The 27,931-nt window shown below is 43.9% G+C and overlaps 1 protein-coding gene across 1 annotated transcript in view; it reads left to right on the plus strand.

Moving 5' to 3' along the window:
• Positions 1-27,931, plus strand: part of KLHL3 (kelch like family member 3) — a 57,967-nt gene that overhangs the window by 10,994 nt on the left and 19,042 nt on the right. Inside the window, exons 4-8 of the mRNA XM_067566256.1 lie at positions 8,753-8,915; positions 14,460-14,569; positions 19,896-20,012; positions 21,528-21,677; positions 27,514-27,631. Of these exons, the coding sequence (XP_067422357.1) occupies positions 8,753-8,915; positions 14,460-14,569; positions 19,896-20,012; positions 21,528-21,677; positions 27,514-27,631 (658 nt within the window). The remainder of the gene's footprint in view (positions 1-8,752; positions 8,916-14,459; positions 14,570-19,895; positions 20,013-21,527; positions 21,678-27,513; positions 27,632-27,931) is intronic.

Genomic DNA, 27,931 nt, shown 5'->3' on the forward strand with positions numbered 1-27,931 from the left:
GCAGAGTGTGAAGTGTGCTTCCTTTCTTTTCTGTCCAGTCTTGAGGCACTTCGCTGCACATAAGTCAGGTTACATTTAGGGCTCATCCACACTGCCACTTTTGTTGGTGTCACTTACGTCACTCAGGGGTGTGGAAAAAACACCTCCCCCATTCGAGTGACATAAATTACATTGGCAGAAGCGCCGGCGTGGACATGACATAGCTACTGTCACTCGTGGAGGTACCGGTGGGAGAGAGCTCTTCCATCAGCATAGAGCGGCTACATAAGCGATAGCACAGCTGTATCGGTAGAGCTGTGCTACTGTTGGCTCTCTAGTGTAGACATGGCCTAAGTCTTCATTTCATGTTCTTCTAAGACTAGAGAGACAAGGTGGGTGAGGCAATATCTTTTTCTGGACCAATTTCTGTTTCAATTTCTGACCAGTCTCTGTGAGAGAGACAAGCTATCTCTGTGTGTGCTCAAAAGCTTCTCTCTCACCTACAGAAGTTGGTCCAGTAAAAGATATTCTATAATATCCGACACAGCTACAGCATTACTGCATGTAATGAGACTAGGCATTTGCCATCCCAAGAAGCCATGGTAACTTGTCGGGGTCGCTCTGTCGAAGGTAAAGAAACACTAAAACAAGCAGTAAGCAGAATGATGCTTCTTAAGTTCCCAAATAGAAAACTCTGGTGGTGGTTAGTTTTGAATTCTTATTGGTAGCCATTTGGGTTGTGTGAAATTTGAGTAGAATGCAAATTTACAGTTAAAATTAGAGCTTGTATAGACCCTTCTCATTCCTCCTTCCTTTGTTTGTATGCTGTCTAGACTTGAAACTCTTTAGGGGAATGACTGGGTCTGATTCTACTCTCACACCAGTATAAATCAGGAGTAACTTGAAAGGAGTTATGCCAGTGTAAATCTGATGCATGAGCAGAATTGGGCTCCTTTATACCAGTCTGTAAAGCACTTAGTTTAGTACCCTGTTGGTGCTATACAGATAATAAAGAATACTAGTTAGCTGAGCTGGGTAGAGGAGAAAGAAGCGTTCCCTTGTATGGAACTTGTCCGTACAAATAAATAAACTACAAATATGATTCAATTTTGGTTATAAAATCCCGTTTTGGGGAGCGTTTTGTAAAGATGAGAGAGTCTCACAGGTTGATAGGAGGGTTGATTGTGTGGAGTGGGAAATAAGTAGGTGACAATCAAGAATAAAAAGGAAGTTACTGAACACATAGAAAAGTAAAAATATTTGGCAGCAGGGGGAAGGGTCATTGAAAGGAGCAGACTAGTATAGTCTGTAGGTAAAGAATGATGCTCAAGAGAGGGTATTTTTGCTCTTGTCCTGTGTTTGTGTCTGCAAGGAAGATAATAAAGGTGTCTAGTTCCTACATTTGTATTTATGGCAAAAGAGTAACGGGTGGGAGATGGGTCCTTGAATTCTAGAAGGGGCTTTGGGATCTCTGGCAGGTCTGGTTTCAGTTGCTGTCATTACTTGCTTGAAAATAGTAGACTTAGTTTCAACAATCTTCCTCTTATTAATTAAATTGGACAAGGCATCCGCAGTGCATCTCCATATAATGGAGTGAAAAATGGGCATGAGAGTGCGCGCTAGGAAGTACTACAGCGTGCATTTAAATTGTCTTCATTTGAAATCACAAGACTAAAGGGAGCAGCAAGAAGTCCAGGCTTCGGGTGATGTTCTTGATGCAACTGAGATGCCCACTACCTTTGTCCCATCCCTTATCACTTGGGAGACCAGGATTTGAGTGCTTGTTCTGCCACGGACTTCCTGCCTGACCTTGGGCAAATCACTTCATTTCTGTGCCTCCATTCCCCATCTGTATAAGGGGGAAAATAGCACTTCCCTACTTCACAGTACAGTGTTCATGGAGGGGCATAAGAGGCTTGGATAGCTCCCAAATAATGTATACTGGGAAATGTTCTGTCTCTTGAATCTGTAGGAGCTTGCATCTCATGGTAAGGGAAGTGGCTTACACATTGCCAATACTGGTCTGTCTGTCTTATGGTAAACATCCAGAGGTTCAGATTGAATGTCTCTTCCATCCAAACACTGACTCAAGGGAACTGAACAGAGTCTAGGGTCTTAATAATAGAACCCAACCACTGTCTTTACTCTAAAGCTCTGTAGTAGAACAAATAGTTGAAGTAAGAGCCTGATCTATCCTCTTTCAAAGATACGCAGTCAAACTAGTTCAAACCCAAATGTATGGAGGCCTAGAAAAATTCAATAGGAATAGAGATGTTTGCAAGATCTAAATAAAACAAGCCCCCAAACAGCTTCCCCCCATGACTTAAACATCACGCTGCTCCTTTTTCACTCACCGGGTACTCTAGGAGGACCTGCGTTCTCATGTCACAGGTTCTGTCTTCCTAGTTGGCCAGCTGTGCATTTTTAAAGGGATTTTGTACAATTTGATCAAAATCTTTCAGATTTCCTCAGCCAGAGGAAGAAACAATTTCTTGGTACAGTTGGCACCAAGTGGTGCCAAGTATTTTCATTACAGAAGTTACAAGACATAAACAGCAAAATGACACAAACTGAGCAGGTGCAACCAGGCGACTGAGTCAGGTAAATAAATGAAAACACAGGATCTTGTCAGTGAGGAAAAAATTAAATGAGCAAGCAATTGAGATTGGAAGTGATGTCACTGAAGGTAGTGTGAAGGGAATGACTATTCCAGCATATGACCAGGTTGAGCAATGTGCAGCACTTAACAAAATAGGCTGCAATAGACTTTTAGCAGCCACTTATTTGCTACTGTGGGTGTAAAGTACAAGAAGTGCAGCCATTTGTTGCCCAGGTGATGTTAAATGTTATGCAGAGCTGCAGTAGATCTTCTGAAGTGTAAAAGACACTATTCACGGGGTAAAGCTCCATTTTCCAGGGCACATCTTTTTTGTAACTATTCATCCTTTAGTTGCATGGGATTACCGTACTAGGAAAGATTTACTTCAAAAGGGCGAAATGTCCATAGCATCAGTTGAAGGGTTTTCTGTCTTCTGCATGGTAAGCAGTGAGAGGTTTCATGAAGTTCTCCTTGTCAAGGGGATCCAGATCTCTGCAGGAGATGCAGTCTATCCTTGGAGCCCATGGAAGCCTGTAGGTAGCAGGGGGAAGGCCAGGGAGTCTCGTATCTTTCTCTTCACCACCTCCTCAGGGAATACTTGGGCGTGAGTTACCCTGACAGGAGCTAGACTCCCTTTGTGCCTTGGAATCCCATCTTCAGGGAGGTATGACGGGGCAGTCACAGGCAGCAGCCTCCCCCGGAGATTGGCTCCATGGAGCTGGTGGGCCCGAGATGGTGGACGGGCCCTGGGCTTCTGCATTGGATGGCATTTGGTCACTGGTGGATCCTCTGCGTACACATGGTCTGGTGTAAAACGCTCATTCTGAGAGTGGATGGGGGGGGGGGCAAATCCCCCTCTGCTGTGCAGCAATCAGAGGAAAACTTGACATGGAGTTTCCTCCTTGCTACCTCTTGTGGTTGTGTGGTGTGATATCCCCCCGCACCACATGAGGGTGGGGGTGGGTGAATTGGCCCCAAGGAATTTGCAGGAACATGCAATTACTGTGGGCCTAGTTCCGTCCATGGATGCTTGCACACAGCCCAACTCGGCTTCATTGGAAGCTGCATGTGTGCCTCTGAGCAGAGCCTGCGGCCCAGTGCAATGTAGTCTAGTTACACGGCTTGGTAGAACCCTGTAAATCTGGCTGCCCGGCAGGCTGTCGTCATGCCAGTTACGTGGATTTCCGAGAGAAGACTCCAAATTGTAGCTGAAATGAATGTGTCTCCGGTCGCTTTCCAAAGCTGCCGGATCACTAAAGAGTTACAAAGGAACAAAGACTGCTTTCCCCGAGTGGAGATGAAGTCGTGGAACTAGAGAATTCAAGTGCCAGCAGGTTTAGGAAGAAGCCTGTGATGCTGTGCGCGTGATGAGAGTTCACTTTAACATGATAGGGCCCTGGAAGAGGGACATTAGAGCCGTTCTGCTTTGCTGAGCCAGCACTCTTGGAGGGGAGACAGTTCTGTTAGCCTCACGAGGGCCGGACCAGTGAGGTGCCATTAGCTGTGGGGCTTCCACAGAAATTGTCCCCCTCGGCCTGTGATCAGCACCATGTGCATGAGTGCAGAGAGGAAGGTGAAGGACTGTAGAACGGACTTGATTGGGTTCGTGTTCAAACCAAACTGCTTTCTCCCCTCTCAGTGCAGCATTAGGTTGGGCGCCTGTTCTGGAAATGGCTGTACTGTATTTGTTGCACAGTGACCAGTTTGTGTGATCTTGGGGGTTAGGAGGTGGGCATGGCATCTTGAAAGGGCTGGGATTATCCTCCCCACGGAAACACTTCTGAAAATCCCTCATTCCTGGAGCAATCTGGACTCGACCAAAATCTCCCCATTCAAATAAATGTTCTTCGTCAAGTGTCTTTGAGTTCCAAGGACAGGTAAATCTTCTCGGGCAGGGATGCTGCAGCAGTGCCCAGTGAAGAGGCAACTCCATCAGGTGCGGGGAATATTGCTCCAAAACCTTCCCTTCCATTCGGTTGTGGAACGTTAACGCAGGGCCCCTGAGGTATCCCTACAGCATGTCACTGGGCAGAGATAACAGAGCTGCTTAATTACCTGCATGCATCCAAAAAATTACCGGCCTAATTGAGCAAGTCATTGTCAATAAGTATCATTAGGGTAAACTGGTTCCCTGGGAATGTGCCAATTAAGCTGATTCCACAATTAAACTCTTCCCAGTTAGGTGCAGGATGCAGTGTTTGAGTGCTTCCCTGTGCGCCCACTGCTCAAGGAACGAGTGTGCACATGGTATTTGTAGAATGAAAAATGAAATGTCTGAGAGTCACAGGGATGAGGGGAAATAGCTGGAGATGCTACCGATTTGTAGAAATGATTGCAAATAAATATGGCCTAAAATATATTTAGAAACCTCCTGTAAGCTCTGCAGTATTTTGGAGCCTTCAGGAGTTGCAGCCTTTTACCCAGAACATCTCTGGCAATGCTGGAAACTCACATAAAAACAAACAACCTGGGAGCATGGGAAAGCCGTGGATGAGGCATAGTGTTAAGGAGGCCCAATTAACATCTGTTCTCTCCTTGCTACAGGAGATGTTCTGGTTATGCATCTGTCTCTAGTGGAGTACCAAAGAGATCTCCTTAATATCCCTCTGCTTTGGCTGTTCAGTTTTAACAGGACCCAAACTGAGGTTGCCCCCCCCCTAATCTCTTAGGAAGAGTTAGAGGCCAGTGTGGTCTGATGGGAGATGGAAAAGGAACTGAAACTCATAGCACCTAAAAACTAGAGTGTCAGTCTGGCAGGGGAATAGGCTGAGTTGTGACATGCTCACCCAGCCATTTGCCAACAGACACATTTAGTCATTCTACACGATAAAGCTAGGGAAGGAATATTTTTTTGGGCAGTGAGCAGCTGGAGTTGCCTCCTCGCCACTTTCATTTTCTGTCGACCTGTTTTTCTCTCTCCTTTTCTCTTGCTGTTCCTCTCCTTGTTTCTCTCTACATGAGGATTTTACCACGGGTCGGTCTGGTTCATGCCATGCACATCCATATGGAAGCATTTCACTTTTGGTGCTGCTGCCGTATTTCCCCATGGGGAAAGGGTTTAAATACAGGAGCTACTCTTCATTCCCAGCTGCCTGTGCTGCTTGGACGTCATTTGGAGAGTGGGGCAATAAGGCAAACTGTCTCTCTTTGACCAACCAGCAAAATCAAAGGAAGCTGAATGTAGCTTCATCTCAGTCCCATGTGCCCTTCACAGCTGTTCATCTAACAGCACAGTGTTTTCATCTGCCTTCCAAATGGAGGTTCCACGTGCTTCTGTGTCTCAGACTATGTAGAAGGCTTTCGGATAAGAGGTTCCAAGGAAACAGCAGCACTTCAGGTAGTCTGTTCAGGAAGCAGCCTTCAGTCCTCTGCTGACACACAGAATGCCTTTCGTTAACGAGGACTTGTGTCGTTTGTTTGGGGAGGATTACAATGCCGGATATAAATCTTTAACCTGCCCCCTTGAATGGTCTATCTAGCTCTACCTAGTTGTTTGCTTCTATCATATTTATCTGGCCCTCATCACTGTAGTATCTGAGTTACTCCCAATATTTAATGTCTTTATGCTCACAAGACCCCTGTGTGTCAGGGTAGTGCTGCTATCCCCATTTTGCAGAGGGGGAACTCAGACAAAAAGAGACTGTGACTTTCCCTAATCCCTGGGCTATTCTTCCCCTCAACTTCAGTCATCAGTATAAATGTTTCACACCTTTTGACTTTCAGAAACTTTTCCCAGACCAGTTCAAGTGACCTCAGCCAAACATTTATAAAAATACAAATCCCATGCAAATAATGACTCTGAGAACCAGCAACAGCAGCTGATGGGTCTAGATATTGCAGCTTATAACCATGTGTCAGCTTCCAGATACAAGTCATCCCGATAGAGAAGTTAATTGCAGTAGTAAATGTAACACAGGTTTTGATGTAATTTTCAAAGGAACATTAAAGCTTTAGCCAGGAAGCTGATCTAGCTGAGAAACAAGACTATTAGCATCTGCTGCCTCTAAATTGTATCCAGTATCTGGAATTCAAGCACTGAGCCAAATTGTGATCCGATTGAAATACATGGCAAAAATTTGAATAGATTGTCATGGAATTGAGAGTTAGCCGAGGTATGTGATTAGGCAGGGCATTTCCTCCTGCTGTTTCTAAAGGAAACAAACACTGTGGTAACGGATATCCTTAGCTGATTTTTCTTGTTCTCTGGTAAAAACAAGACTGGTGGAGAGGCAGACAGCTGAGAAAAGAGAGAGGACCTACTTATCTGATATATATTTCTCTCTCTCTAAGTATTAGGTAATGATGATGCCTCTTTTCCAAAAAACTATAAAAGAAGCATGCAGCAGGCCAAATGCTTATGTCCTGGGGAATTGTTCCACTACTCAGAGTAAAGTACCTTTCATCTCTTACATGCCCAATGCACTTATAGGGAGGGGTTCCAGGAAGTTTGTGGCTGTGTTGTGCAGAGCAGTACAGCTTTGTTATGGGTGACCTCTTTCATGCAGATTTTATCCCAAAACACACAAGGAAATCCTCTCACTCAGCTTACTAAGGACAGTACCTTGGAAGCAGCGATGTACTGTTACAGACTTGTAGTGAACCTGGGGGGGGGTGGGGGGAGATTTCTCTCCTTGTAATGGCTACATAAGCTGGGTGCACACAACCACATTGAACTAAGGAGGCAGGTTTAGTAGAATAAGAAAGTAGAAAGTCATTCATAGCTAGATGTTAAAAAGGAGAGAGCAGTGTTATCTTAACTTAATCAGCCAAACTAATCTGTTCCTGGGATCGAAGTGTTTGGCCTAAACAGGCTTGTGGGTTAATTGAATTTTGTTTTATTGTTGCCTATCGGGATTGTACCTGGCTGTGAAATTTACTGCTTGGTAATATTAACATGTAATCCAGTTGAGTTAGATTTTTTTTTCTTGGAATGGATCAGTGGCTTAGAAAGTACCTAAGGGCAGGTTGCTGGTTTACTGCTATTCTGCTGAGTTGTGTGGGGGAGGGAATGGCTGAGGGGAAACACGTTTTTCCTTCTCACCGAGCGTGAGCTAGAGTAAGGTAAGATTTTTTTTTAAGTCTTCTGTTTCCCTGATCAGAAATGATTTAGAAGAGGATGACATGTTTTGAAGCCCCTTTAATGTGTCTGAAATTCCCATTAAGAAAGGGTTCTATGGGCCAGCCAGACTTATGAACACATGGACTCAAAGACTGATTGCAGTGCTTTGGCAAAAGACATGAGAAAAGAAACGTAACTAGCTGGGGCGACTGCTGCAGTGTCCAGGCTGACTTATCTCTGACATCCTGTCCATGTCCATGAGCTCTGAAGGCATTTTCTCTCACAGATGAACAGTCCTAAATGTTGCAGGCGGAGTCTCATCCTGGCTTTATCCAGGTCTCCACTTCTGTGCTCACAATTCTGTGGGTGCAATTTACTTCCCCTTGGCGCTTAAGTACCTCATTTGTAGGTGCAGTTGTGTATTTCAGCATCCAAATCATACAAGTAGCATTTGCAGTTGTGTGGGTGCGAAAATGGAGCCATTGTTTGAGAATTAGGGCCACCCCCCAAGAGAATATTTCCTAACTGAAAACCTTTTAAACTGACAATGGTCCGATGAGCACATTAACAGCTCCTTTCCTACTGACAGGCTGGTACAGACCACCAGCCTGTGAATAAAGGGACTTTTTTTGCTGGAAACTTAGATTCCAGGTGGTTGGGGTCCTAAGCATAATGAAATGATTGTGTGTGCTTGTATGGGGTTTAGATCCTGTCCCACACTTGCAAATAATAGAATACTCTGCAGAACGAAGGCTTCCAGAGGGACCTACCATCAACAAATTGAGGCTGTTAGGGGGGTTGGCAGTAGCATGCACGTTGTGCTGTTTGCTCTGCTCTGCCTGCCTGCCTGTGTGCTGCTTTCAGTGGGGAAGAAGTGAGAAGGGGAGCTTCACTGTTGAGTGTGCCCTAAGATGTTGCTGCTTTTGCCAGCCACAAGATGGTGGGAGGGAACCTCTGTCCATGGATGCTCCTAAACCTTTAGTACTCCTCGTCATTCTTCCCCCCACCTCCTGTTCTTTATTTTGATGGGGAGTAATATCTGGTAAGTTTATGTCAGGAATTAAACTGGTACCTCTGTTGCTAACTCTGGCTTCTCTCCCCTTCACCCCTTTCAGGTTTTGTTGCCAGCTGCCAGCTTATTGCAATTAATGGATGTTAGACAAAACTGCTGTGATTTTCTCCAGTCCCAGCTTCACCCCACAAATTGCCTTGGAATTCGAGCCTTTGCAGATGTGCACACATGCACTGAACTTCTGCAGCAGGCAAACGCCTATGCAGGTGAGCAAAGCATCCTGGTTTATCCAGCCATTTGAAGAGCTTGTTCCCAACTATAAAGGATATTGGGGGACTGGAGCCCACACCTCCATTATCAACTCGTACTTTTAATATTACCAAAGAACATGCAGTGGGCTTCTTTATTAAACTCTGCAGGGTTATAGCGTGTTGTGCTAAAAAAGATGGAGGCCCTTCAAAATAATGGAAACTTTGGAGGTGAAATGAAGGACTTTAGATTAATGGGTTTTGTAAAATGCAGGCAGGTATCATGTGAAGTATTTCCTTTACGTATTCCTACAGCAGCTTGGTTCTTATTCCTCACAAAACATTCTATAGAATAGAGGCTGAATCTTGTCTGTTTGTCTAATCAAATTTCTTTCTCTCCATTTCTTTTGTGAGCACAGCCTTCGAAAGTGCGTTGTAGTGGGGTCATGTGACGGACCCTTCGGGGATTTGTGTTACTATGACCGATGAGGGGGAAGTTACACTCAGAGTTTTCTCAAATATTTATCCATAGGCTAACTGAAAAGCATGCCTACTCATCTCAGATGTGCAGGTATCTTGTTGTATCTCTCTGTACCACACCTCATACACTGCAGTGTAATAAAGAGAGCACAACCCTTAGTTCAGTCTCTTAATACATTTGATATGTAGATACGTTTTACACTTAAGATGAGAAGTTGCGGGGGAGGGAGGGGATGGCTGGTTTGTTTTGTTTTATACTAGGAAGCAACTTTAGGCAGTAACCATTCATTGGCCACAGTGAGCAGCTGTGAAGTTACTTGGAATTCCTTCTTGATACTACTTGCAACAGTTCTCTTACAGACAGCATGAGCCTAAATCTGTCTGGTCATGTTGGGCATCATCTTTATCTACCAAGAACTCTTGCTCTTTTTAAACTGAACGAGCCAGTAGAAGGCTAAGTATCTGGACAGCTAAAAGCCAAACCCCAATGCAAAGTGCTCAGTCACTGAGAACATTTTCCACTTAAATGGGAGTCCGGTCCAGTTACAAAGCATCTGTCATAGTCTGCAGCAGCACCGTAGGGCACTCAGTCTCTCTCAAAACCTCCCTGACTTTTGTGAGTTCGGATATACCAAGTGGTACAAGAAGTTAACGTCCATGCTCTCTGTAAGGCCTGATGGCGTTAATCTCCAAGACTTGTAGTAGTAAAGCTGGGATAGAAAGGTTTCCATTACAAGCAACCATGCCAACTGCTACGAACGTACTGTTCAGAGTGTGCCAGGCTGTCTCTGTCTCAGGCTATGTCTACACTGCCAGTGGCACCACCAGCAGTGCAAGATCGATTTTTGCGGGTTCGATTGAGTGGCAGTGAAGACTCGCTCAATTGAACCCGGAATTCGACTCTGTAAATCCACCCCAGCAAGAAGTGTTGCGCTGTGTTGATGGGAGGGCATTTCCCTTTGGCGCAGCACAGTGGAGACACCGTGGTAAGTAGACATTAGGAAGTCAACGGAAGATACGCAAGTTACTATACGTACCTTGCGTATCTTCCGTCGACTGCCGCCGAAATCCGTGGCCAGTGTAGGCCCGGCCTCAGACTGTCATTCTGCTCCACTTCAGCTAAATTCAACTTAAATGCTGTTTTGATGGCCTTCGGATGGGGAATGCTAGCTGCCTTGTGCTATCAAGGCCCTTTGACTAGTTACTCAGCAGTGTCAGCCACGTGGATGGACCTGTCTGTATTGCTCTTGTTTGACAGTTGGTATTCAACAGCAACTAACCCGCGCTTGTTGGATGTGCATTCTGGGAGCAGTTGTCTAGGGCAGTGGTTCCTGACCTTTTCTCTGCCGTGACACACCTTGATATCTTTCATTATTTTGAAGCACACCACCATGTAGTCTCTAAATGAACTCATGAATATTCATGAGCCAATCCAGAACTCTTCAAGTAGTTTTTCAAATAATTCCATGGCACACCTGCTTGTGCCGTGGCACACTGGTTGGGAAACACTATTCTACGGCGGGGAAAAAAAAAGGCTCAGGGACAGATCCTGAGCTGATGTAGATTGTGTCTGTTCCATTGACCTTAATGGAACTATGACAACTCTCAGCAGCGGAGGAGATGCCTCTTAACTTAAATGGCTGACTTAATTGGATAATAATCATCACATAGTGCCAATTTCTCGATGACGTCTGTTTATACTCGCCGCTTGCTTTTCTGTCTGCCTGAGTCATCCTCCAGGAGATTTGTTTCTGCATCTGTCTTAGCTGGTGCCTAAGGCAGAAACCCAGATTGGTCCAAGCGAGAATTCTCCATGCTCTTAACTCCTCTGCCCTTTTCTTTCTCCAGCGGATTTGCCTTTGAGCTTTGGCCGGTTTCACACTGTGCTTTGTGTAGGCAAAGCAGTCCTGTTCTCAGAGTCCTTCCCCATCAGGCTCCACTCTCACACGTCCTCTCCTCTGCGACATTTTGCCTAGCATTTATAGTTTTTGATCATATGGTGAGAAGGCTCCTCCACAGCAAAAAAATAAGGGGGGGCCACCAGATCTCCCTCAAATCCAGACAAAACTTTTCAGTCTCTCTTGTTGCATCATCCCCTGGAGAAAAACATACTCTGAAAGGAATGGTTCATTGTGTAAGGGCTTGCTTGTAATACCTCATTATCCTTGCTTCCAGGGCCCTGTTTAATCTTTAACCTAACAAGCAGTGCATTCAGTGTATATTTATTTGGTTGTTTGGCAATTAGAAGGCCTGCTTTTGTTGTTTTATTGGCTTTCATGAGTCCCTCTTAATACAATAGCCTATGTAATGTTAATGAACCTTCTTTAATAAAAATGCCATTAAAATTCTTTGAGTTGTTTATGTAACAGCTTTAAGCTGAGCCAGTAATCTGAGCGAGACCCCAAGCTTTGCATGAGCTCACTTACTTGAAAATGCCTACTTTAAAAGCTTAATTTTAAACAATGGATAATTTCAGCAGGTGAAGTGGCCTTCTTTATATGAGAAGGCATACGCTGTTTGATTTTTAAAATCAAAACCTATTTTACTTACCTGTAACAAATCGCAAGGGATGAAATATTCATTATCTACTGCCAAATCCCTATGCTGTCTTGGCTGAAACCTAGATTGCATTATCCAGAGCAGAGAGCACATGCATTGTGCAGTATGGAGTTTTGTGCCGAATCGAGAGTGCTGTCTGCTGGTAAGCCTGGGCACAACACTTGATTCTCATTTACACTGAAGCCATTAGTTGTGAAGGCACCTTCAAGCGGGTGCAGATTGTAGTGTACACCCACCCTTTTGCAGCCAGAGTGTTATAAAATGGCCTCTCTGTCAATGAGAATCGGGCCCATTGAAGTCTGAGTTCAGCCAGAGTTTGTCTCCTTAGCTGGAGTAATAGTCCTTTGTGATGGACATTTCCTAGAAGACAGCAAGGGCAGCGCAGGCGGAAAGGGAGGAAATGTAAGAGAAGGCATTGCTTGATGTTCTCTGTGTTCACTGTCATTAATCACACATGGCACCACGAGTGCCGTACAGAACGGAATGCAAGATGCGGTCCTCATCCCAAAGAACTGACCTTGGTGCATGTGGCTGGATTTCTCAGTGCTGAAAGGATTAGGCCTTGAAAGTTGCTGCTCCAAAGAAAATCCCCAAGACTAAGATTCATGTTGCCATGTTTCAGCTAAAGGATAAATGGGGCTGTACAAGTGATAGGTGAGACTGCAAGCGCCTCAGGGCAGGGACTGTCTTTGTTCTCTCCTTTGAAGTATCACAGGCATGGTGCGATATGTACAAACCCTATAGAGTTACATCATAACATAAACCACCAAGGCTTATGCAAAACATTATAATAATAGATTGGGCTGTTTAAAAGGAGCCACCTTGCAGTAATATGGTTACTTGTCCAGTAATAAATTGTCTGCAAATAGGTCTCAGCCTTTTAAAACAACAAATGTATAATTCTTTAAATATATGGACCTGTGCCCTTTGTTAAGCTTTAATATGTATAATAGAAGCTCAGTTACAAACACCAGAGTTACAAACTGACCAATCAGCCACACACCTCATTTGGAAACAGAAGTATGCAATCGGGCATCAGCAGACACCAAAAAAAGCAAATACAGTACAGTGCTGTGTTAAACCTAAACTACTAATAAAAAAGGGAGGTTTAAAAAAAAAAAGTGACACGGTGAGGAAACTTTCTGTGCTTGTTTCATTTCAGTTAGGCTGGTTAAAAGCAGCATTTTTCGTCTGCATAGTAAAGTTTCAAAGCTGTCTTAAGTCAGGGTTCATTTGTAAACTTTTGGAAGAACCAACCACAACATTTTGTTCAGAGTTATGAACCGCCTTCCTTCCTGAGGTGTTTGTAACTCTGGGCCTTTACTCTAACTGAAAGCATTGTCCGATCTGAAGAGCCCTTTCAGAGCTGCGTTGCAGCCTGGGAGATTGCTCGCTGTCCAGTCATAAGCGACGACACACAGATATCGTAGTATTTTTATACAGTGCCTCTTGAAGTCAGAGCGGAGGAGGACCTGGGCCAGGGTGGAACATTTGAGTTTAGAGGGAAGGGGGGAAGGTAGATGGAGAGGTGCGAGTAGGGCCATGGGAGGTCAGGAAGGGCGGTGGAAGTAGTGACCAGCTTACAGACTGGAGTTAGTGTTAGGAGGGATTTTGATCTTAGGCACTTGGCTCATAGGAGCAGGCGCGGAGGATGCAAGTGTGGGGTGTCAGCCAGGATGTGGGCTTAGTGGAGCAGGTGGGATGGCACAAGAGAGGGGTCAGAGTGGCGTGTGGCTGACAGCTCTTGAGGTGCCTGGGATGCAGATGGGTCCAGTGTTATGGAAGGCCTACGAGTGGAGGTGGGTGATATTCCATGCTCTATTTAATCCCCACAAGCTGCCTGAAATTTCAGCAGGATACTGTGTAACTCTTCACTTCCTGTGCGGCTGTCAGACAGCCGCTGGGTTAGACACACCAGTGCTGTCTGTGCCAGTCGTGTTGAAACGATTCGAGTTAATGCCAGGTTTTTTGTTTTGTTTTATAACTGGCAAGGTTCAGAATCTCTAAAGCCAGCAGCACAGCATTCCTTAGTACAGTCCTGGTCTATTGATTCAATCAACCCCACTTCCTGCCTGTGGTTTTTCTTTTGGGGTCTCTCCTCCAAGGATCACATCTAGAGGTGGCATGGTTGCAGGTTACCTACTGGTCTAGGAAGGAGTTCTTCTTTCTGAACTGCCATTGGTAATTATATCTGCCGCTGGGGGGCAGGGAGGGGAAGTAGCAACACTACAGAGTTTTATTTGTGCCATTTTTATGATTTATTGCAGTTGAATGAGTCTCTGGGTCTGCATAAATGATGTTTCAAATAACATCAGGTTTCTTTAATGTGGTCTGAGAATATTTTCTATTCCATTTTGCATTTTGATTACAGTGTAATCATGTTTTGTCTTGAGTGCCTATTGCTGTAATAGTAACAATTGTCTGAACACTGTAGTCCTTCTGTTGACTGAAAGCATGGATTTCATTATAATTTTCCTATCCAACCTTTGATTTTTGTTTTGTTTTGTTTTGTTTTTTGAACAGAGCAGCACTTTCCCGAGGTGATGCTAGGAGAAGAATTTCTTAGCCTTAATCTGGACCAGGTTTGCAATTTAATATCAAGTGACAAGCTCACTGTCTCTTCCGAAGAAAAGGTACAATAAGTTATGTAATAATAGAGAATCTGTTTAGGAATGTTTTGAGAGTTTTGAGACACATTTTATTGGTAATTGGTCTCATGTTGTTGTGCTATTTTAGACCCTTTTTCCAACAGTTCAGCAAGTCTTAAAATAGAGAGGAAATTTATAACTAATAAGAATCCTAAACCCTGTAAATGTTTTCTATAGCAATTTTTCTCTACATAAAGTTATGATGATAAAATACGATATGTCCAACATTGCAAAAGTGAGAAGCAAGTTCTGGTTCTCTTTCGAAAACAAGAATCTCATCTTCCACATTTTCTGAAGCTCTTCTTCCTAGATCCAAAGCATCATGAGATATCTGACCTTAGCTCTTTCACTACTCCAGGACGGGACGTTGCTTATTCTGCAGTTCAGAACTGGGTAATTAAGGGAGGAAAGGTCCCCGATTAGGAGGAAATAAGGAAACGCTTCTCTGGCAGCATTTTTTTAAAAAGAAAAAATAATGGTGGCTGGTATCATTTAGAAGTTTGAAAGGTCAGGCACCATACCCTGTTGGTCAAGTGCAGATGAAATAGTTGGCGGGAACTTGGCCCAGTGGCTAGGGAGCTAGCCTGGGATTTGGGGGATAGGGACTCAATTACCCTCCTTCACCTCCAGCTTTACTGTGTCACGTTGAGCAAATCACATGGCCTCTGTGTGCCTCAGTTCCACATGTGTAAAATGGGGGTAATAGTGCTGCTCTGCCTCACAGGTGTTGTGGGGGTGAATACATCAAACAGATTGTGAGATGCTCAGATTTTATGGGAATAGGGGCCAAAAAATCATCTAAAATAGATAGATTGACAGTTACTGGAACATGATGATTATAGTGTATCTCACTGCCAAGAGCAGCTCACTCATATGCAGAATCTGAGCTATAGATGTGTAATGAATTCCTCACCAGGAAACTAAGAGGGAAAACCAGATTGCCATCCTGTATGAATGATTTTCTCGCACATTTGCTCAGCTTGTACCGAACAGCCTGCACAGGGTTTTACCCTTTGCTGACATATCTGTTGTGTTAATAAATAGCCTTGACTGTCCATGATCCTACGGTATGAAAAGCCAAGCTTTTTCACTCTTCTGGTCTGGACTTCAGACAGTTGAAAACATCATTTTGTTGGTAGGTTTTGAAGTTGAGCATCCAAGGCTGTAAAAGAAAATGTGAGACGAAACCGCATGTTCAAAACAACAGGCCAGAGATGCAAAGAATGGGTTTAATATAGACACACAGGATGTGTTCTGGTGTCCAAAGAAAAATGGCAAAAATTCAGGTCATATTGACAGAGTAGTCCTTTAGCTAGTGTAAACTTCAGTATTATAGTCAATAAAATATCTCTGACCTTGCATATTCATCTCTTTCAATAATCTCATTGTGTAGCAGATTATTTTTAAAAATAATTTGATGTCGTAAATAGACAAGCGTGTAAAACGGCATAGAACTAAATTGTCATGACCAGATTTTATGAGAAGCAGTTGCTTTAAAGTAGGTTAAATTCTTCATGGGTGAAGAAATAAGTTGAAATCCCTATTCTTGATGCGTCTCCTGTGTATAATGGAGCCAATGCACCAGTAAATTCCATCTTCCAGAATAAATGGACATGTTATAGCCAGATCCCTGTAGGCCCAAACCTTAACAGGGGGAGGCATTGCTTTTAGAATACTCCTGTCACCAAATTAATCTGTCTTGTTTGTTTGTAGTCCTGTGATCAGCCTGAAGTGTTGTCCTCTTAGTACTTCTGCTGTACCTGGGTGCTTCTTTAACCATGGACATCAGACATAGAAAGAGGGACCATTTTTACAAAATCAAGTTTGTTCAGACATATAAAAACTAGGCGCTAACAGTGCATGAGACTGGGGTTTTGCAGTAATATGCGGAAGTGGTAATTCAGCCCCCATTACTGTAGCATCTGCGTGCCTCTCAGTATTTAGTGTATTGATCCTCCCACCACCCAGCTGAGGTAGGGAAGTGCTGTTATCCCCTATTGACAGAGTGGGGGGGACTGAGGTCACACAGGGTACGTCTGCACAGCATTTTGCAGCAAGCAGGAGCGAGTTGATGAATTAGGATGAGCAGGGCTCACGCTAGCACTCTAAAAATAGCTGTATGTAGCACTCTGATGTCCTGAAGCCCAGCCCCATCCCTAGACTTCCCACTCACTCCAAAAATCAGTGTAGCCAGACCCACAACGAGTCTGTGGCAGAACAGGGAATTGAGTCCAACTCTCAGGCTAAAATTTGCTAATTGATCCATCACTTAAACTTAATATAATGTAACCCAGGGCTATAAGCCCACTCCTGTATGGACATGCACCCTATGCCACACCACAGAAGTCAGTGGAAGCTGGTGCAGAATTTGCCCTCAGTCTCTGGGGTCATCAGAGATTTCTGCATGGGAAAATGCCAAGGGTCACTCTGTCTTCTCTCAGGCAATGTGCACAGAGCCAAGCATGGCTTAAAGCTTTTTGGGTGGTCCCAGTCCCTTTCTACTCTTTGTCCATTACCTGGCAAGTCAGAGCCCCTCCCCTCTCCTGAGTTCATGGCTGCACCTTTGTTTGGGTGGGTGGCACTGAACTGAACAGAGGAAATTGCCCCAGTTCTAAGCAGCTGGCTTCCTCACATCCAGGTTCTCTGTGGTGTGTAGCTGGCAAGCTCTGTCTCAGGTCACAGGGGTTTTGCACACAATGGAAGGGTCATGGCCATTCAGATTCTGTTGGGAAGGCTGTGAAATGCTCTGGATGATTGAATAGAGTCTTTCACTGAAATAGAAAAACAGATCGGAGCCTAGTAACAATTACAATTCTGCAGAATCGTGGAAACAGATGTGGAAACTGCCAACTTTTTAAATAAGAGGTTGGGGTTTTGGACTAAGATTTTTCCTCTCTTAAAAAATTGAATTAAGGGCTGTTGGAAGGTGCCAGAGGTACACCTTGTGAGTCTGAATTTTTCCATTTTATGCACAGAGCAGGTACAGCATTGGTAGCATCAGCAGAAACTTCCACCACACTACACCAGCAGCGTTCTTCAATCTTACCTTGCATGGCTCGAGACAGCAGTTCAGTCCCCCCCGCTCGTTCATTCCTTTACCATTCTGCTGAGACACCAAAAAGAGCTTCACTTGCAATAATGCAGCATCTGGTGGGCAAGTGTCCATGTTGCAGAACTTCTGGAGTCCAGCACTTCATTTTGTAGACAGACCACGGAACTATTTTCCTGGCTTAGGGGTTAAACTGTGCATATGCCAGTCTAGTGAGCCTCCCTGAAGCTCAACACAAATGGAAAAGGACATTGCTAAAAAGGATATATTATTTGCTTTGTTTGAGCTGTGTCAGTCATTAGAAAGCTGAGAACGACCTTTTTAAAAGCAACTTAAAAAGACAAAGTTATGACTTTGTTTGGAGGTTTTTTATTTTATTTTAAACTCAGATTCTACAGTAGCTTCCTTTGGTTTTGCTCATGATTTGCTTCCATATCTCTGTGATACTTACCTTAAATCAACATTGCTGCTTCAGGAATTCCAAACAGCGTAGTGAGATCGTTTGTGGGAGTAGGAAATGAGGCCATTGCTCACTTCTGTCTGAATTTTTCAGTGTGCAGTTCAGTCAAAAAGTGGAAAAGGCTTCTCTAATCTTAGCCTTTGACTTTGTTGCTATTTTCCTAGTTGACTGCTGCCTGCCCTTCAGGTGGGTGTGGCTATCAGTATCCGCACCTGCTGCACACGCCCTCGCCTTCAACTATTTTTGACTAAATTCTGACCAGTTGAATTGATGCCCTCACATGACCTTAATTTCTCCAAACTGGGAGGCCTTGGACCTAACGTGGCTGCCTCCCAGAAGAAACTAAGATACTGGAAAGATCAGAACTGGAGGGTGTGCACCCTGAGTCAGTATACCAGCTTCCAAGATTCTGGATGTATGGGATACACTTGAATTCTCTTAGGGGAGAGTGACGAGGTTTTGATAACCTTTGATGGGAAGGTCAAAGGTCAACACTGGGGTAATTCACTTTGAGCCTGTAAGCACATGTGAAAAAGTGCCAAATTTCACAGTTCTGGCTCGGTGGGAACATGGGGATTGTCCATCAGTCATCCTGTTGCAAAGATCTGGATTATATTAGATAATATCTTCAACTACCCTGCCCTGTTTCCGTACTCGGCAGGTTTGATCTGGAATGCCTTTTACATTTATTAATCTGATTTTAGTCCCTGTCTACACTAGGGTTGTGTCTGTTATGGTTTCAACTCCTTTGTGGAGGGGCCTTTACTGACTGATCTTTAACCAACTATTGAACAATATGGGCAGAATGAACTGTTCTCAGATACTCCACCACTTGCTACCCAGCAGTTGTTTTTTCTTCTTCTTTTTATACATCACACCACGCGTATCCTTCAAGGATTCTGTGTAATTGTTTATTTTAGGGTAGACTCTCCGCTGCAGCTTCTGCTATACAAAATGTCTGTCTATTTACAGTTTGTCCTGGGCCGAAAGTTTGGCCGCTTACCTGAACCTGTTTGATCTGGAAATGAAGCCATATTTCTGCTGAGACCAGGCCTCCTCACAAAATTTCCAACACCCACTTCTTTCCTTACTGGAAGCACAGGCTTTTTTGTGGTATTTAGATATATTTAGCTGCTAACTGAAACAAGGCAGTGCAGAGGAGGGTGAACTTTAAAAACTGGAATAAAAGTCAAGATGATAGGGATTTTACTGCACGTGTTGTGAGCGTGTTTCATAGTTGTTTTCTGTATTTGGAAGGAGGTGATGAAGTGATTTAAATCTGATCTTAAGCACTGAATTAGCATGTGATCCCAAAACACACGTGACAGCTGATCTGCCTGTTCTTTCATGTATTACAACTAATAAATCCTTGTCTGTTGTTTTGACGAATAATGTCCAGCATGAATGCCATAAGGCTAATTATGTTTTGTCTTCCTTCTGAGACCTAACGTAACAGAGGGGTGTGCTCATCTGGATGACCTGCTTAGCTTAGCTTCGAGTGTGGTGTTGATCACCTAATGATGAAATAGAGGATTTATCAAAGTGTGTAGCCCTCTTCTCTTGACATACATCATCAATGCTTGGGGAAATATGTTGCTTGTGCTCTGCATGCATGCAGCATTGTGCCTCTTTATCTGTCTTTCTGCGTTATTACCTGCTAGAGCTCTGATCCTTGGTCCCTCTTTTATCTCTTTCTTTAGATACTATGAACCTGATGCTTAGACCACTAAGCCTGTGGCTTTGATAATTACCGAGAAGGCATGTTCTCTTTTCTATAGTTAATTGTACTTCTCTCTGCGTAGGTCTTTGAAGCTGTTATATCTTGGATAAATTATGAGAAAGAGTCTCGCTTAGAACACATGGCTAAATTGATGGAGCATGTTCGTCTGCCCCTTTTGCCCAGAGATTATCTTGTACAGGTTAGTGCTTAAAAAATCCTCACATGAAACTGAGTGTATATCCTTAGCTAATACACTCGATTGCTTCTGATGTGGGTGGTTTAGCATTTATCTCAGACTGTGTGGGCTGAGGACCAGAATCAATACTTTACAGTGCACCTTCAAACTGAGTGGGACCTAAAGATAACTCAAGAACTTTTTCTCCACAAATGTTCTGTATTCTACTAGGCAGTGCAAAAGACACCCTAAAAGTACCACAAACATGGAAATATATTTCAAAGGCACGTGCTTACCTGTTTTTATAGCTGGTTAAGTTAAGGGCCTGATTCTGAAGCAGAGCCATGCATGTGGGATTCCTGCAGGATCTAGATGGAGGCTTTTGGAAACGCATATACTTCAAGACCCGTACGGAATCCAAAAATGATGATGTTGTCGAGAGGGTGCTTACACGTTTGTACTTCAAAGTATTTTTTCTTAAGTACTGTCTGCACTTCAAGCTGGGGACGCAATTCCCAGCTTGAGGAATCACACCGTGATAGCTCTGATCAAGATAGCATGCTAAAAAATAGTTTAGCCACAGTGGCACGAGTGGTGGGAGGGGCTAGCTGCCTCAAGTATGTACCTGTCCGTCACCAAAGGCATGTACCCAGTGCAGTTAGCACTTCCTACCTCTTTTGCTACCCTGGCTACGCTCTATTTTTAGCATGCTAATGCATTCCGAGCTCTTAGGCACTGGTGCTGGGGCTGAGTTTCCTGAAGGGATCACTCTGCATGCTGTTGGACCACCTCTATGAGGACTGGTATATCTGTGTAAATAAGTTAAACTTAGAATAGAGCCAGACTCTACAACACTGATTTCTCCTTCACTGAGACGCTGACATGCAAGGCCCCAGAGGTCTGCTACTGCTTGGCGGGGGGCAGGGCTAGTGTCAGAACAGGTGTTGGAAGAAGGGGCAATAGTAATGCAAATTGTAGTCGCTACCTGTTAGGCTTTTGACATAAAACCAGATAAAGCCCCCATATTCCCCATGCCACTCTCTACGTACAGCTCTATTGCTTTGGGCACAATGTGAGTGAGGGCAGAGTAGTTAAGGCACAATCCATGGCCAGGGTGCGGGACTTCACTCTTCCCAGCTATAAGCTGCACTGTTGGTGTAAAATGGCAATTCTTGTGTTTGAACTGGGTGCAAAGTGATTTCTGTGCATTCAGGAAAATCAGTGACTTTCATCCTCATATTGGAAACTAAATCCTTTCTGCTGAAAGCAACCCTCATTGTTTAATGCAGTTATGACTTCAGAACAGAGAGTTCTGCATACATAATCTTTAAAGATCTGGTAAGAAAGAGTAAAGTTGGAAGGGTGTGACTTAGCATTGCAGGTCCTCACTGAAGACTCAGAATTCTGTTCACTAATGTTGCTGTTATTCTATCTTTCTCACTGTGGAACTTTTACCAAAAATCCCATCTTTTCTATACTTTCTCCAAAAACGCCCTAGTGAAATACATCCGTTAAAATAATCTTTATTGGCATTCCCAGACAGTTGAAGAAGAAGCTTTAATCAAGAATAACAACACGTGTAAAGACTTCCTTATCGAGGCCATGAAATATCACTTGCTTCCTTTGGATCAAAGGCAATTGATAAAGAATCCTAGAACAAAGCCAAGGACTCCAGTTAGCCTGCCAAAGGTAAGCTAAATCCTCTTCCAAAACAGAGAAATGTAGGGCTCGTCTACACTTAAAACTTACCGCGGCACAGCTGTATTGGTACAGCTGTACGAGCACTTTTGTAGCCGTGTTATGTTGACGGGAGAGAGCTCTCCTGCCAACATGATAAAACCACCTAAATGAGTGGCAGTAGCTATGTTGGCAGGAGAGCCTCTCCCACCGACATAATGCTGTCCACACAAGTGCTTATGTCAGCAAAACTTCTGTTGCTCAGGGATGTGTTTTTATCGCATCCCTGAGCGACAGACGTTTTGCCGGCATAAGTGCTAGTGTAGACAAGGCCTTAGGAGGGAGGCCTTTGTTGGTTTTGACATTGCACCATTAGAGGCTTCTTTCACCTTTTGAATGGCTAGTGTGTGTGTCCACTAACCAGACTTCATCCTGTTTGATTCCTAATTCTGTCGCATTTCAGTTGCTCTGATAGGGCTGATCCAAAGCCTATTGAAATCAGCCTGACAATGGTACATGTGCTGGCAAATGCCCAGCAGAGGATGTGATCCTTTTCGTGTTGCCTGTGCAGAACAGGGACAAGAATTTACCCCACAGTCGTCTTAAAATTGGTTACTATCCTGGAAGTCTGGAGGGCAGCAAATATTATATCTGTCTTCAGAAATGGTGCTAGCATTTATCCTGGGAATCGCAGACCAGCGAGATTATGTTCAGTACAAGGAAAATTGTTAACCTGACCATTTAAAAATAGGACACATGCATAATGAGAGCATCAGCAGTTACGTTAGAAAAGCTAGCTATTTTTTTAGAAGGGCTAGGAAACCTCCTGCATTGGCGCATAAGCCAATTGCTAATTGATGAAGGTTATGAAGAAACTTCCTTTATGGGCAAGTAATTCCATAGTTGTCCATTACAGGGTTTTATTATACCCTCCTGTGGTACTCTTCGTAGTACCAAGGACATGATGCTGGACTAGACTGGTCTGATCCAATATGGCAGTTCCTATGTTTGGTTCTCAAAATAGCTCATTCTGGGCCACCAGAAGTGTTGAGGGGGCAACTGGAGGCCTCGGGATTATAGTTGAGAACCTCTGGTCTATGGGAGAGGCAGGTGTTTACTGTGGCTGAGATTTCTGCTGAGTGAAGCGGCATGGATATTGTGCACTTGAAGAGGGCGCTGATGCTTTTAGTTCTCATTAGTTTATTTGCATGTTAGAAGCAGAGCTGAAATAGCCAAAAAACAGCTTTATCTGAAAGCTGGCTCATAGCAGATTCTAAGCAGCTATTAAAAATAGAAGCAGCAAAAGAAGAAAAAACTCAGGAATTCCCTGAATAGATATGGAGCTGTGCACTGCTCTGGCATCCACATTGGTTAATAAGAAAAAGATGGCGAAGGAAAACACTTCCTCACCCCAAAGTATACAGGCGGCTTGTCGAGATGTTGCACAGAAAACTGACTGAGGTTATTAATGAGAATTTCAGACTGTAAAATGTCAGATCACATGCATTTTCTTCCAGGTATAAGCCATAGGAAGTTAGATTGTGAGACTGTACAAGTTTTATCTCAAGAGGCAGTATTTACTGAATTGTGGATACTATTAAATATGTAAAACAATGAGAGTCCTGTGGCACCTTAAAGACTAACAAATTTATTTGGGGATAAGCTTTCGTGGGCAGAAACCCACTTCATCAGATGCATATTAATATGTAGCTCTATAGAGTGTGCATTGTATTTGCCTACATATTGTGGTTCTTAGTAAAAATTAATGGCTAGAATCTACCTTTCGGGAAGTCACGATGAATGTGTCTTTGTCCTTTATGACCAGTGCGCCCAAATCATAACTGTAGAAACCAAAGGTGGAAAACTTTTATGAGGTCACCACTTCAGAGAGTCTCAACATTTTCTATACCATCACCTCAATGTACGAAAGAAAAACCTTCTAGCCGGGCCTTCCACTTCTGCCTTCCATCTAGCTGTAAAGAAAAGGAGGGAGGTTGTGATCCTGCTGGAACCTCTTCATTGAGAAACCATGGTCTTGGCTACCGCTCCTGCCAATGTGGGATTGTTTGCTGCTCTATAATCTCCACGGCTTTGTCAACTCCTTGTTTTAGATGTTTTCAACTCCATGGGTTTCCCCCCTTTTTCCATAGAGGGCTAATGTACAATTAGTAGGTCATCCTTGTTAGGAAATGTTTCCTGATCACTTCATACCTTGTCACTTCAGTTTCATGCCAACGCTTCTATATTAAGCAATTCTATCTCAACATTTATATAGCGGTCTCTGTTTCCTTGTTTTTTATGACCTGTAAATATCTAGCCAACCCACCTCTACTTATTATGCAACCCTTGTGGGACTTAAACTCAGGGTCTTTACATACGAGTCTATGTAGTTTTTTCTTAGAGACTGAGATCAGCGTTTTGGTTTTTTTCCCAGCAAGCTGTTTCTGTTCCAAGGCTAATTATCTTGGTGCCAGCTCCTCAACCTTTTAAAAATATGGTTGTCTTGTGTAATGCTTACTTCTACTGGCATGCTGTGCGGTGATAAGAGGAATAAATCTCACTCTTGATAGCTGGATAGAGGATCAGAAGTAATGTATTCAGAGCAATGCACAAATCAAACCACTTTTGTCAATGAAGGAGCCAGCGACTGTTTTAAAAAATCTGCATGGGTTCCACTGCAGCTTGGTTGCTATGGGCAGCCTTCACATGCTGAGCTGTCATCTGGAACGTTCCTGTGTTCCCAAATGCAACAGTCACGTGCAAGAAATTTGCAGATTGAGTGCTTCAGAAAATGCATGGAGATTTGATTTTTTTTTTTTTCTGTCAATCAAGTTCAAGATTACTAATATCTCCTGATGGTAAGCAATTTAAGCTTAAAATGTATTGGATTTGTATCAGTGCACATGTTGCAACCAGAGACCTCCGGAAGCTGACAAAGACCTCCCTCTGCAATCCACAGACAGACCTAACACCAACCCCTTACATAGACATGGTGCTTTCTGGGGTGTAGTTTCCAGCATGGAAAGTGATCTAGCTGGAGTGCTTCACTTACTTAGCAGCATCAACTTTTATCAGCGTAACTGAAAACAACAAATAAGCAGTTATCTGGCCAATGAAACTACACTGAGGTCTTCTCCACCTAGAGCCTTGGCGCATTGTGTGCGTCTGTGGGGGGGATGGAAAGTGCTAATGCTGCATTTCAAAGGTAAATGCGACCAGGCAGATGTGCAGTAAATAAATAAATGGGGTGATGGGGCTGCTGTGGCTGGGCCTAAGTTAAAAAATGGGGTATAAACTTAGAAAAAGAATCTTAATTGAATTTTCTAAAATGACCTCTGAAGAGAGTCCTGGGAGGCAGGAGGTCCAGCCAGGAGTATGTCCAGGGTATGTTTCCTCCCTCGAAAGCCAGCGATTTCCATTCCCTTTGATAGCCTTTCCTTGGAGGGGTGGGGGTGAGTTTCCTTGAGTTGCTAGGTCTCTTCAGAACTCTTCTGCTACATTGGGAAACGTTTTGAGGAGAGAGTCCAGGGGGAAGCCCCTACTGCATAAGAACATAAGAGCTGCTGTACTGGGTCAGATCATAATCCATCTTGCCCACTATCTTGGCTTTGACCGTTGACCATACCAGAGCTTCAGAGGGAACGTACAGAACGGGGTAGTTATGCAATGGTCCACCTGTCTTGCATTCCCAGCTTCCGATAGTCTGAGGTTTAGGGTTGCCCTGAGCATGGGGTTGCGTCCCTGACCATCTTGGCTAACTAATAACCATTGATGGACCAATCCTCTGTGAATTTATGCAGTTCTTTTTTGAACCCAGTTATGCTTTTGGCCATCACAACATCCCAAGGCAATGGGTTCCACAGGTTAGTTTTGTGTTCTGTGAGGAAAAGTTCTTCCTCTTGTATGTATTAAACCTGCTGCCTATTAATTTCATCAGGTGACCCCTGGTTAGTATATTGTGTGAAAGGGTAAATAGCATTTCTCTATTCATTTCCCTCCACACACTATTCATGATTTTATCGACCTTTATGATATACTCCTAGTTGTCTCTTTTTCCTAAGATGAACAACTCTAATCTTTAGTCTGTTCTCTTATGAAGCTGTTTCATACTCTTGGTCATCTTTGTTGCCCTTCTCTGGACATTTTCCAGTTCTGCTATATCCTTGTTGAGATGGGATGACCAGAATTGGACTTAGTATTCAAGGTGTGGATGCATCATGGATTTATACAGTTACATTAAGATATGTTCTGCTTGTTTATACCTTTCCTAACAGTATGTTAGGAACTATTAGCCTTTTTGATTGGTGCTGCACATTGAGCGGACTTTTTCGGAGAACTATTCATGGTGACACCAACATCTTTCTTGGGTAACAGAACCCATCATTATATACGTATAGTTGGGATAATGTTTTCCAATATGCATTTACTTTGCACTTAACAATGCTGAATGTCATCTGCCATTTTGTTGCCCAGTCATCCAGTTTTGTGAGATCCCTTAAGTCCTCGCAGTCTGCTTTGGACTTAACTAATTATGTATTGTCTGCAAATTTTGCCAGTTCACTATTCACCTCCCTTCCAGATCATGAATGAATTTGTTGAACAGCAGAGGTCCCCATATAGATCCTTAGGGGACCTCACTGTTCACCTCTGTCCGTAGTGAAAACTGTCCATTTTTTTTGTTCATATCCTTTGTTTCCTATCTTTCAACCAGCTACTGATCTATCCTTTCTTCTTATCCCAGAGCTACTTAGTTACTATAAGAGCCTTTGGTGACAGACTTCGTCAAAAGCTTTCTGAAAATTCAAGTACACTATATTGACTTGACCACCCTTATTCCCCTGTTCGTTGACTCCCTCAGATAATTCTAATACATTGGTGATGCATGACTTCCTTCTGCAGAAGCCGTTGATTCTTCCCTAACGAATTGTGTTTATCTAGGTATTTCATAATTCTGTTCTTTACAGTAGCTTCTGCCAATTTGCCCATCACTGATGCCAGGCTCACTGGCCTGTAATTGCCAGGATCTCCTCTGGGGGAAGCCCTTTTTAAAAATCGACGTTACATTAGCTATCTGTCATCTGTTGCAGAGGCTGGTTTCCATGGTCTGTTAAATACAACAGTTAGTAGTAGTGCAGAACTTCCGTATGGGCATGGATCCCAGAGAGCCAGTCTAACCAAAAGAGAGCACCTCTCTTTCACCAGCTTTCCCCCAAGAACCATGTTGGTGCTTTGTTCCTCTGCTAGGTGGGAGCCATCAGTGGAGGATTGAAAACCTAGGGATTGCATTAGAGTGAGTAAAAGTGCACAGCAGCCCCATAGAGATTGCCACAGAGCAAGTTTTCCTAACGGGGGGCATCTCCCAGCGGGCAGAAGGGGAGGGGGAGAATGCAGAAAAAAACGGACGGACTTTGGGGCGGTTGACATTCTGCTGACCCAGTTGGGTTAGTTGAGGAGCGATGATTGACGGGATGGGAACACCCTGATGCAAGCCAAAGCAGACCAGCTTGGGTGAGGGGGAACTTTTTAGGGTCTATTGAGCTCAGCATAAGCACAAAAGCCTCTTTGCTTGTGGATTCCCCCCTAAATGCTATGCAATAAGTTGTCCTCTGGGATGTATCATTCATCTAGGGGCAGACTCTCTCAAGGGCCCAACCCCCACAAAAGTCAGTGGGTGCCCTTTTGTGCCATTGAATCTCTCCCCTCTTCCCCCCCATAGAAAGTCACCCAGTCGTCCATAGAGCTCACTTTGACTAGGTTCTGGCAGTGGTTTTTATTCTGCAGAATGCAGCCTGCTATGTTAAACAGTCCTTGACCTGGCGGTTTTCCTTCCCTTGTTTTTCCTTCCCAGGTAATGATTGTGGTTGGTGGGCAAGCGCCCAAAGCCATCCGGAGTGTGGAGTGTTACGATTTTGAGGAGGATCGCTGGGAGCAGGTAGCTGAGCTTCCCTCCCGGAGATGCAGAGCCGGTAAGTGGAACGTGCACAGTAGCCTCCAACATTTCCCCGCTATGTTCCTTAGGAGACAGAAGCGTGTTCATTTCCACACTCCAGCCCCTCTCTACTCCTAGCCTCCAACAGCTCTGCCATCTGCCCCCCATCAAGATCCAGAAGAAGGCTTCACTTCCCCAAAGCCACCTTGCTCTCCACCCTCTCTTCTCACTACCACTTCTATGCTATTCCTTCCTTCTCCTCTGGCCTGGCCTCATAGTGGGAGCCAACTTCCCTTGAAAGCTTTCCAGTAAAGAACTGGGAACGGCAATCATTCAC

This window comes from Emydura macquarii, unplaced genomic scaffold (assembly GCF_026122565.2).
Source record: "Emydura macquarii macquarii isolate MOO-44397 ecotype Brisbane River unplaced genomic scaffold, CSIRO-AGI_Emac_v2 contig_2768, whole genome shotgun sequence".
NCBI lineage: Eukaryota > Metazoa > Chordata > Testudines > Chelidae > Emydura > Emydura macquarii.